At 38.1% G+C, this 12,301-nt stretch overlaps 1 protein-coding gene across 5 annotated transcripts in view; it reads right to left on the reverse strand.

Moving 5' to 3' along the window:
- Positions 1 to 12,301, reverse strand: part of evi5b (ecotropic viral integration site 5b) — a 69,025-nt gene that overhangs the window by 18,131 nt on the left and 38,593 nt on the right. For 4 of the 5 annotated variants that reach the window (XM_038306164.1, XM_038306166.1, XM_038306162.1 and 1 more), the window contains exon 3: positions 5,299 to 5,488. In XM_038306164.1, the coding sequence (XP_038162092.1) occupies positions 5,299 to 5,488 (190 nt within the window). Of the gene's footprint in view, positions 1 to 5,298; positions 5,489 to 10,400; positions 10,547 to 12,301 lie in introns of those variants that run through there. The other variant, XM_038306165.1, reaches the window with a different exon arrangement.

The raw sequence follows: 12,301 nt of genomic DNA on the forward strand, positions 1-12,301 counted from the left end.
GCTACTGAGCTGCAACATTAAATATTGTAAAACCAGTGCTCCTGCTCTGTCAAGTCAATGCCGTGTTGTTCACCTTCAGACTGAAGAGAACTGAAGGGTTGAGCAGTAAAAATCAGAGCACTACAGACCGTCACAAGGAACAGGATTATCACAGGGCTGCAGAGGGTCACTTTAAAAAACAAGCACGCTAAATTTAGCAGCAAAATGTCAGAGGCTGAAATAACAAGCTCAGGGGCGACACGGCAGGGTCGTCCAGGACAAAGATAGCCTGACTAACTATCTCTGACTGTAGAGAACACGGCAACACTCCCAGCTTTTGTGGTGTTTGGCACAGAGAGTGACGTTACTGTCAGCAAAAATGAATGCGCAAAACCAGAGGGACCACACAGCTTAGGGGTGGTGGAGTTTACAGCAACAACGCATCAGGAGTTGATTTTCCTTCCGTCTTTGGCAAAGAAAATAAACTCTTCCCCCGATATGTTGCAAATAGAAAAATATTTTACAAACACTGTTTAAATCAGTATATGAGTTTGAGATTTAAGTAACAACAACACAAAAAAGTGCAGAACTATGAGGTAGAATGAAAAAAATTATTATTTCAAAAAATTGGAGAAAAAATTCAAAACATGTTCATGTTCAAAACATGATCCCTTTACTTGGATTTATCACTTAATTGGATTAATCACTTACTTGGATTTTCACTTTACTTGGATTTTTTATTTTACTTGGATTTATCACTTAATTGGATTAATCACTTAATTGGATTTATCACCTACTTGGATTTATCACCTACTTGGATTTATCACTTACTTGGATTTATCACTTACTTGGATTTATCACTTACTTGGATTTTCACTTTACTTGGATTTTTTATTTTACTTGGATTTATCACTTAATTGGATTAATCACTTAATTGGATTTATCACCTACTTGGATTTATCACTTACTTGGATTTATCACTTACTTGGATTTATCACTTACTTGGATTTTCACTTTACTTGGATTTAGTTTTACATATGCATATATATAGATACATATATATACAGAAGAGCTATATGTGTATATATTTTATCTCTTTTTTATTTTTATCTTTATTATCTTGTGTAGTTGGATGTGTATGTATATATATATATATATGTATATATATATATATATATATATATATATATATATATATATATATATATATATATATATATATATATATATAGAAGGCAGTAGTGATAGATGTGGCAATCCCAAGCGACAGCAACATCAAGAAGAAAGAACACGAGAAGCTTGAGAAATACCAAGGACTGAAGGAGGAGCTAGAAAGATGTGGAAAGTAAGAGCAGCAGTGGTGCCAGTGGTAATTGGAGCACTGGGGGCTGTGACCCCCAAACTGGGAGAGTGGCTACAGCAGATTCCAGGTAAAACATCAGAGGTCTCTGTCCAGAAGAGCGCAGTCCTAGGAACAGCTAAGATACTGCGCAGAACCCTCAAACTCCCAGGCCTCTGGTAGAGGACCCGAGCTTGAGGATGACACATACCACCCCACGAGGGGTGAGAAAACAGTTTTGTAACTGGAGTGTGTAACAAAAGTAATTTCCCTCTGGGATTATCAAAGTATTTCTGATTCTAAATGTTGCTGACACCCCTAAACAAAGACTACATTTCACTCTATATATAAATATGGAGTCTGGCAATTATTTTAATTCCCAAATACATTTCTTTTATTGGCTTGAATTAATTATTTTTAATTTTTAATTATTAATTATTATTAGTTTTTATCATTTGTTTAACAGGATGTTTCTTTTAAATGGGTATAGTATATTTTTAAAAGCATAATTAAAGTCATATTTGGATAAATAAAAATACATTGAACTATCTACAATACTATATTTACTTATTTCATGGGACATTCACATTTATGCATCTCATTCATGTTTGCCTTCCATATAATTCAGGGATCATATAATAAGGATTGTGACCTTTGGGAATCAATGCAGTTGGAATAGAAACATCTTTATTGTCGCAAAAGTGGGAAATCAGGTAAAAATATATAAACAGAAGAAACAAGATTTACACAGATTAATTAATCTAAAAAGTGAAGCCCTGAAGCAGAAGAGAAATAACTTATCAAAAAATTAAATAAAGTAAAATGCAGTTATCAATAGATAAGTATTCAGTAAATTCAGTAGTTTAACAGAAGAAAGATGGAAGCCTTTTTGTCTTGTGTTTCCCTTTGGTCATTTTGTCTCACCGTGAGTTTTCTCTCAGTCAAAAGTATTCATGTTTGTCCAAAAGTGGAACGTACAATAACTGATTATAAAATTAAAATAATTTTACTTAATCTTTTAATTTGAGCATTTAATTCTTAGGCATTTTATTATTTCCATCTCAAATAAAAAAACAACAAAAATGTGTTGCCGGAAGTTAGTAAGGACTCAAAATAAATACAAAATCAAATCATATTATAAACCTGTATTTATAAAACTGGCGCTCCTCTGAATAGCTCCCTTATAATCACATTTAAACTTGATGAATTGGGGAAAAATGCAGAAGAAAAATTATAGTCAGAAAGACTTAATTAGTTCCACTTTGTTTTCATCAAGACACCTGAGCTACTTTGATGAGCTTCAACAGATGTTCTCTACATCCAGTCTGTGTGTCACAGCTGAAGGTGAACTCAAACATAGAAGAAAAACTTACTTTTTGACTGATAAAAGCTTATTTAATTTTTCAATAGATGGCAGAACCGACCCCAGCCCCATTTTATTTTATTACCTGCAAAATAAAATATATTTCATTTACCCCTTGCAATGCAGTTGACGACTACAAGCAATACGAGTACCCCCCGTCTGGAATCACTGCAATAACTGAAGGCAAACAATACGTCTTATGATGAAAACACCCAATGTGTTTAATTTAAACTGTAATGGATATCTAAGCTAACACTCAATTAGGAGAGCATTGATCAGAGGAGCAGCCATGGTAACTCTGGAGGAGCTGCAGAGATCCGCGGCTCTATGTCTTAACTTTAATAGAAGAATGATGAGAAGAAAGCCTTTGTAGAAGAAGACAGATCTGCTCTGTGTTAACACTAAAATGCACAATGTCCCTGCTGTTAGTTTCACAGCAAAGCTTTTATTTAGCTGTAGTTTAACTAGCAACTGTTTCCAACTAGAACTAGTTTCTTGGCTAAAGCAATAGTAACCTAAATGCAGTTTTATACCTTTGTCAGAGTGTTTTTCTGTGTTCCTGTGCCACTAAGCAGCAGCTGCTAAGTCACTTCTCCACGAAAGAGCAGACTGACACGGAGCCAGACAGGAATTTACACGCACAATGACCTGAGCCGTTTAGTATGTCTGCTTTCTACTGACAGCACAACCTGCGGAGCAGCAGGGGAACTCGCTCTCAGCCTCTGAGACAGAGAAGTTATACGCAGCAGAATATAAGGCCTGTGTGCGATGGTCCTCACACACACTGACGGTTTATACCTGCTCCATCTGCTGCACTATAACAGATCCACTCCGATTAGAGATAGAGGGATGTCATTTCAGAAAAGGCTGCTGAAGCTGGAGCTGTTGCTGGCTGAGAATGTCATCAAAGCAGTTTGGAGATTGGATTAAAGTCCAGAAATGTTTTTTAAAAGATTTAAACAAAAAATAATAAATTCAGACATATCCACGTTAGTCTGGATACAGGTCGTCTCCTGTGTCATTCAGACTTTATCTCTTTATGAGAGGGGAAAGAAATTTGAGGAAAAAGTTAAATAATTATGAAAAGATAATTAAAGAAAGAAGCCCTTTATGATAAAAAATAATTATATAAACATCTATAAAAAAAAAAAAATATATCAGCTACAAAACTATGGAGCGAAATTTGTTCTATTATTGTTTCAAGCAAAGAAAATGCTTTGTGAATCGAAACTTAGAGAAACAAAATGCAATCGCGAAATGAAAACTTTGAAAAAAAATTCTTAATTAAAGGGTTTTGAGGGTAACTTTGCCATTTTCTCAGATGTTTCAAATATATTTTTTTATATTTAATTTTTTCAAAATTCTTGATTTTTTTTTTTTTGCAGTTTCCATATTTTGAAAATTTTGATGAAATTGAAATTACTGTTTTTCAAACTTAGTTTTAAATATTGTTACTTTTCTAATCACATTTTCCACATCCTATTCTCTTCTTTTCCAGCCAAATACAAACGTTAACTCTTGACAAATAATAATGTTGTTGCTAACGCCCTGCAGACCAATAGAAATGCTTCTTCACTCCTTACTCCAGAGAAAGTCCCGCCCCCAGAACAGAGGAGAAGAATGTGATCTGGAAACGCAGTTTAAAAAGAATCAAAATCTGTAAAACTATCTGAAAAAGAGAAAAGATTAAATTTGAAAAACATAATAGAAAAAAAAATAGATGTGAAGGCATAAAATCTTTAAAAGTAATTTGAAAAATAAAAAAATGAAATAGAAAAAAAATATATATGAGTAAAGAGCAAAGTTGGTCTCAACCTGATTTTTTTTTTTATTTTTTTTTAATACTTGTTTATGCCTGGATTGGATTTTTTTATTTTGATTTAGAAAATGTGTTTCTTTGCAACAATAATGGAACAAAATTAAATCTATAGGCTGAGTTTTATATCTTGTCAGAATCAGCAGAATAAAATCTGTATTGACTGCACTCTAGATCATCTTCAAAACTAAAGATCATTGATTCACCACCAAAGACAGCATTGCTTTGGGAAGAAAAAGGCTCCATAGTTTCAGCCTCCATGTGTACAACTATGATAGAGATATTAAGACTTGCAGATATATTGGTTCTACAAAGAATACAAATCTGCACCACACTTTTCATACTTTGTGTTTTGTAATAAATCCCTGATAAAAAGCAAATTAAGTGTTGTAGAAATGTAAAACAGGTTGTGAACACCTCAGTAAGCCGGTGTTCTGTCAGGCCAGCATACCCATAGTCAATACGCATGCGCAATACGTGAGATTTGTGTTTATCCCTTTAGTTTTGTATGAAAAATAGACTTTAAACTACCTCAACGGCCGTGTTTTCCTTTAATCATGTACAAAAAAAAAAAAAAACTACAAAAATTAAGCAATTAAATTGTTTTTTGTACATGACTAAAAAGATACACGCCCATTGAGTTAGTTTAAAGTGTATTTTTCGTACAAAACTGAAGGGATAAACGTCTGACCGGCTAGCTCATCTGACAGAACACCGGCAATGCTGTGGGCATTCAGGAAGCTGTTAAGCATCACCAGAACTCCCGGACACCTCATAGATCGTGACAGGAACCCGCCTCACCTTAAGCTGCTTCTCCTTCTTCTTCCGCACCTCCTCCCACTCATTGACGATTCGGCCCCACAGGATCCAGGTGTCCTCCTCCAGATGGGAGAGGTTGGAGGAGGCCGAGGAGCTGGACACCAGCGAGGAGCCGCTGTTTCTCCTCGATCCATTCATGGAGCGCAGAGACTTGCTGTCCGTCTCCAGAAGCCTAATATCAGTGCAGGAGGAGAACGATGTTAGTAATTCATAGGCTGTTGACACATGAACTTAAATAAGGCTATTTAAAAGGGGTAAAACGATTTTAGTTTTCTGACTGATCACCTTTCTTTATAAAGCCTGACCTTCCAATGCTGATTTCCTTTAACCAACACCGTCAGCCATTAAAGACTCTGAATACACCTTTAAAGGAATAGTACACCTAAAACATGATTAGCCTTCATTTTCTACTCACCCCCATGCTGAACAACACTCTGGAGTACTTTTTTGATATCTCAAATGCATCTGGAGATCTGGGAGGCTTCTTGCTGTCTGCTGACATTCAAATAATGGAGGTCTATGGGGCCCGAGGCAGAAAGGTCCATAAAAGTCCACAAAAAACGTGTCAATATTCCTCCATACTGCTCGTCCAATGTATTCCAAGTGTCCTGAGTGGGTAGCGTCCATAATTTACTCGAAACGAAGTCATTTCGAATGTTTTTAGAGCATAAACAGTAGTGTATAGTATTTCCTAAAAGCGCGTTCACGAGTCTACGGAAACCGCGGCAGACCAAACCAGATGAAAGTGTGCATGCAGCATCTGCTCTGCCGATAGTGCAAGCGTAGAAGAAGAAATGTGCTGTTTACCTGTGCAAAGAAAGAAACAGCGAAAGAAAAATGTCTGAGGACTTCAGTGTTGAGGAAGAGCATGAGTTCTTTGCCGAGCTGAATGCGCACTTTCATCTGGTTTGGTCTGCCGCGGTTTCCGTAGCGTCGTGAACTCGCAGGCGCGCACTTTCAGGAAATCCTATAAACTACTGTTTATGCTCTAAAAACATTCTAAATGACTTTGTTTCGAGTAAATTATGGACGCTACCCACTCAGGACACTTGGAATACATTGGACGAGCAGTATTGACACGTTTTTTGTGGACTTTTATGGACCTTTCTGCCTCGGGCCCCATATACCTCCATTATTTGAATGTCAGCAGACAGCAAGAAGCCTCCCAGCTCTCCAGATGCATTTGAGATATCAAAAAAGTACTCCAGAGTGTTGTTCAGCATGGGGGTGAGTAGAAAATGAAGGCTAATCATGTTTTGGGTGTACTATTCCTTTAAATTTTCCAATCTTATCCAACTGAAAAAAATGTATCATAAAAACATTTCCTCTTTTAACCCCTTAGCTGTCACCCCAAAAACACCAAAGAAAGCAAATTAAACTTTTTAAAGCTAACATTTTAAACTTTTAACCAGATTGCTTAACTTTTTTCTAGTATTTTAGGTTTTAGTTACCGAGGGTCAAACTATAATGCTACGTTCAGACCGGACGCAGCAAAAGCAGCAAAATCGGGTCTGCTGCTTCATTTTTGCTGCTTGTACCAGTTAGTTCTGACGCGCGGCTAAAGCAGCTTTGCTGCTCTGGCTGCGCAGTGAAAAAGTGAGTCTGACGCGCGTTGGGCGGAGCTACTCTATCCTTTCTCTGCCTTGCAGCTATATTTGCTGTGAACAGTGGGAATAAAGTAGTTTTAATGTTTTTAAGTGGGAAAATCCACCTGAAAACGTAATCAGTGCAGTCAGTTCATCCAGATTACCATCCTGCCTTCTAATATTATTTCTGTCGGAGCCGCTCAGACCTCCACATACCGGCGGTGCGCTGTCAGTAGGAATCCCATTCAACAGCAGCCTATGGCCGGTCGCCTCCTCGCGGTTCGCCGCGGCGGCTGGAAGGTGGTTTTCATGTACGTAATTCAAACTGCAGGCACCAGGATAATAAAGGCGAACACGCTCTGTCGGCAGATTTCAGCATTTTAAGTTAATTTAGGCGTTAATAAACTGTTTCAGAGGAGTGATCACAGCGCTCTGATCATCAGCGATGTGTCTGTCTCCCTGCCAGCTCCCAGATCAGCGTCTCTGATTGGTTGATGCAGCGCGTTGAGCAGCAAAAGTTCAATTTTCGATCTCGAGCAGCGGCGCGTTGTGCGCGTCAGATGCTTGAACGCTCCCGATGTGCTGCTTCAGCTGCTCACACACGCTGCGCCTGCTGCTCAAAACGCGCTGCAGGACCTTTTGCTGTGCCTTGACGCACGTCTACCATTGACTTTGCATGTAAACTCGCTGCTTCTGCTGCGTCCGGTGTGAATTCAGCATAATGCTTTGATGTTGAAATAAAAGGGTTAACATTGGATCTCCACTCCACTAAAACAGACATTGTAGGGATTAGAGATGCACCGATGCTTCAACTGCAAGATATTTGTTTGGTCAATATTAGCATTTTTCTCTAGTATGCTGAGCAAGCATGTGTCATCCAGTTCATTCATGCTTTCAGCAGCCACTCCTTGTGTAAATTAGACTATTTAAAGACAACTAAGAAAATACAAATAGCCTCATTTGTATCTTCAGAAAATTACTGGTTGACAGCCTTACTTTTTTTTTCTTTTTTAATAATTGTAGGAATTATTAAGTGACTGATGCAGGAAAAGCATGTGGAGAAGAGGAGACCCAACTAAAGGCTGATTTATACTTTGAAACCAGGTCTTCAGTGTGAGTGTCTCGCAATGAATGCAAGTTCCCGATTGTCCGTCTTGCGTTGTGGCGTGGAATAACATAGCTCAGAACACGCTTCAATATTGGGCATAAATCAAAAATATCTGCAACAAGCTCACTGTGACACCCGCCCTTAAGCCTGATCCTCTAATCCAGAGGTGACCGATTAGTGGACCAGGGGCCGCATCTGGACCCATGTAATGGCTAATCCAGACCCAACCTGATTTCCAACATTTATAAAATTACAGCATGTTGTCCGACGACAGTGTCTAATTTCACTTGCGCTGCTTCTCCTGTTAATATGGTAAAGCCATCCAGAGCATCCGCAGGGTTCCTACAGCATAAGGCAAGTTAAATTCAAGATTTTTAAGACTTTTTAATGCAACTTGAAATAAAAATTTCATACTAAATTCACAAGAATCACAAGAAAACCCTGCCTGCGACAACTTTACCCAAAGGTTTATTTTAACATAAACCACTGCACTAATGTTTCGAATTTTGAAAAGCTTCCCATACAGGAAGAAAGCTAAAAACACACAAATGACAGATATATTTTAACAATTATTTAACTGAATTCACAAACTTTGTTTTAGCAGGGAACAAAACAAATCAGTTTTAAAGCCCCATCATAACCAGTGCTAAGTCTTTTTTGCAGCTATTTTTCTTTGTATGGTTTTCTTAGTATGTTTGATTTGGTGATGAGTGGAGGCGTTGCAGAGACAAGGGTGGAACTAAACTGAGAAATACCGGCTGTTTCTCGGTAACTCGATTTTGACGCTTTGTGTTTCGTGCTTCGCATGTGCGACTCCACTGCCTTAATTCCCATCGTTCTGAGCTTGAATGACTTCTTGCACAAAATCCACTGAGCCTCATGTATGTTCCCTGGTTTTAGCCATGGAGAAAACTCTTGGCTGGAGACAATTTTGGTTACACTTAAACTTGCTCATATTTTCCAGACAAAAAGTTAATGGCGCATCTCCCAAATGTTCCGGCCGCAACAACGCTTTTATTGGTTCCGCTATCGGAACGGAACCAATAATAGCGAGCCGTTATTTTTTTTTAACTAAAATTAAAAATGGTCAATTTTAATGTGTTATTTAGATTTAAAAATAAATCATAATAAAAATAATCCTATTTATGATGTTTTAAAAATTAAGACCTATGAAAGAGTGATTTAAGAAATTTTAGTACCAATTAAGGCCTTAGTTTTATTTTGAAGAATTCAAGACTTTTTAAGGACCCGCGGGAACTCTGATCCGGCTCCAGGTTGCACGTGATCCAAATGAGCCAATGAGCTGTCAGTCTGGGTTGCTGCTGCTGCTACTTTTCGACACAGCAGGCAAACCTGTGGCAAGCCGGGCGATGGGAAAGAAGGAGAAGACCATGAGAAAAAGAGAGCAGAGAAAGTGTGGACTGCTGGAAGAACTGCGGTGAACTGGTTAAAGAAAAGTGAAATGGCGTGCTCAAAGATGACCCTGCACATTTAGAGGATGTTTGGCTCAACCTGCTGCTGTGAAGCAGGATTCTCCACCATGAACAGAATCAACAATAAATCTGGATCCAGGCTCAAAATGAGCACCTTGATATGTGCTTGAGAATGGCTTAGTCTCCATTCAAACCCAGGTTTAAAGCCTTGCAGGGCAGCCTAAAGCCCACTGCCAACATTAAGACAGGAAAAACAAAAAACAAAAAAAGTGAGTCAGAAAATTGTCTATGTACTAAACTGAAAGATTGTTGTTCTCTACTTCAAAAACAGTTTAGATTTTTTTAAATTTAATGTATAACAAGGATGCATAAACACATGCTTTTTATTTAAGTATTAAATTTTGTTTAAAGTAATTAATTTTAATCAAAAATGTCTCTTGGGCTTTAGTGGTTGATGATTTTCTTTATTCAGACCCTGCTGATTTTTAATTGTTTACCCCTGATCTAAACCATGACGACATCAGGTGCTCTGACAGAATGGCAGACATATTCCAGTCATGTTTGGAGAGAGTGAAATACGCAGGGAACAAATCTTTACCATTATTTAGCTCTGATAGAGAGAAAGAAAGGAAATCCAAGTCAGAGGGAACGACATTTTACCTTTTTTTAAACAACAATCACAAACAGACTTAGACTAGAAGCTGAAGATGCCCAGAGCTCTGCTAATAATTCACTACAAGCCAAACAGTCAGAAGACTTGAAAGCACAAAGCACAGCACAAGTAATGTGATGAAATCATGATTGGGCAGCATCTACAGTGAATAAACCCATATGTAAACTATGCTAAACCTAAATCCTTTGGCAAATGAAACACCCAATAAAATAGAATTTAACTTTTAAGTTTGCCCAAAATAGAATTTAACATCCTCAATACAACAGGACGAGGGATTCCCTTACCAGGATAAATTCATGATCTCCTCTGCATGGCTCTGATTTCTTGGATTTCTTTAACTATCGCACTTCGTCTTTAACAGAGCAGCAATCGGAGGACTTTGTTATCCGTGTGGCAGAACAGAACCAAGCTCATACCCTTTATCTGCTCCACAGGGTCCAAAGGCCTCACCGAACACACAAACCTTTGGTAAGCAGCTACAGTTTCACTGATTTAAACTAGAATATCAAAGTCCTCCCTCTAGTTGTGACAAAATGATAAGGTTTTACTGTCAGGATGGGGCTACAGCTCAGCAAGGACCGTTCAGTAACATTACTGCACACAAACGCTGCTCAGGGGATGAAAGACTAACTCAACGGGAAAATGATTCCCAGAGCTACCAACCCAAAGGCCATTGCGTCATCCTTTAACAGCATATTAATTCAACGAGAACAATGACCACATCAACTGTGCACAACAATGCTCTCAATCTGCAACACACCCTGAGTGATTCAGTGCGGCTACTGCTTGGCATGCCGGGATGAGGCTTTGTGAAAGTGACTCTGGAGCATAAAACAAGTTCTTGGTCTAAGCTGCAAAAAAAAACAAAAAACAAGGCCACCAAGAATCAGCTCAACAACAAAATTTTTGCAAAGGTGATGTTTGCTGTTTGATCTCATCTTCTCTCTCCCACTGAGTGGTATTCAGTGTAAAGCTAGTTAAACATGATATACCTGAATTATTTCCACATTGAGAGAAAATCAGCCTAACAAGCGAGCCTTAAAACGAGACTTGATGAAATCTTAGATCATGACAATCCTTATGAGGAAGGAATGTGTAGAGTTAACTCGTCAAAGCCTCCAGCTGGCGAGTTACAACCTGCTGGATTTAATTCAGGTGTGAGTCTACTGGGGGGGTGGGGGGGTGTATTCAGAATACAAACTTCTGAAAGTACTTTAAAGTCGGAAAAACACTGTGCGTTTTTTTTGGGCAACTTTTCAGTCATGGGGTAACGAGGGGCGATCAGCCTTTCACGACCACCTTCCGATCAGCAAACGCGTGGGAGAAAATCAAACACATATATCTATCTATCTATATCTATATATATATATCTATATATAGATATATATATATCTATATATATATATAGATATATATATATAAAAACATACATACGTATATACGTATACATGCATACTAGCATACATACAGGTGTTTGATTTTCTGCCGACCACGCGTTTGCTGATCGGAAGGTGGTTGTGAAAGGCTGATCGCCCCTCGTTACCCCATGTACACTACATGATGCACGACGCACGATATATACATATATATTAAATTAGATGAGATTAGATGAGCTTTATTGATCTCACAGATAAAATACAAACAATAGGTTTGTTTTAAAATGAGGCCCATTTCAACTGTGGGTCCTTCATGTCCCTAACAAAGAGTGAGCTACAGTATTGGAGACCCCCCCCCCCCCCAAAAAACATAAATTCACTTTCATTTATCATCTGAATGGCGCCAATTTAGCTATTCTGGCTAACAAAGCAGCAGAAGTTCTCTGCTGTGTTTAGAAAGTGAGGATGTGATGATTGAAAAGGGGAAGGCATTAATAAAAAAAACCATTTGTGACATTAATAAAAAAGACATTTTGGAAATTAGAACGATAGATGGAGAAGGCTTTTGCCAAATTTAGGCCGATTTTAACATTCCTGAGAGGAAAGAACCAGAAGCACCTGTTTAAAGGCGCAGCTGGCAGCACAGAGTCCCTTCACCCACTAATTGCTGGATTAAACACACAAAAACAGAACTAGATCACAGTCAGCGTCCGCAACGTACCGCATAAGGTAATGAAAGGTTTAGATCTCTGAACAATGGAAATCAGAAGTAATTTTAATTTTATAATATGAAAAAAAAACTTTTTTTT

This window comes from Cyprinodon tularosa, unplaced genomic scaffold, assembly GCF_016077235.1.
Source record: "Cyprinodon tularosa strain WSP-4 unplaced genomic scaffold, ASM1607723v1 ctg574, whole genome shotgun sequence".
NCBI classification, from domain to species: domain Eukaryota; kingdom Metazoa; phylum Chordata; class Actinopteri; order Cyprinodontiformes; family Cyprinodontidae; genus Cyprinodon; species Cyprinodon tularosa.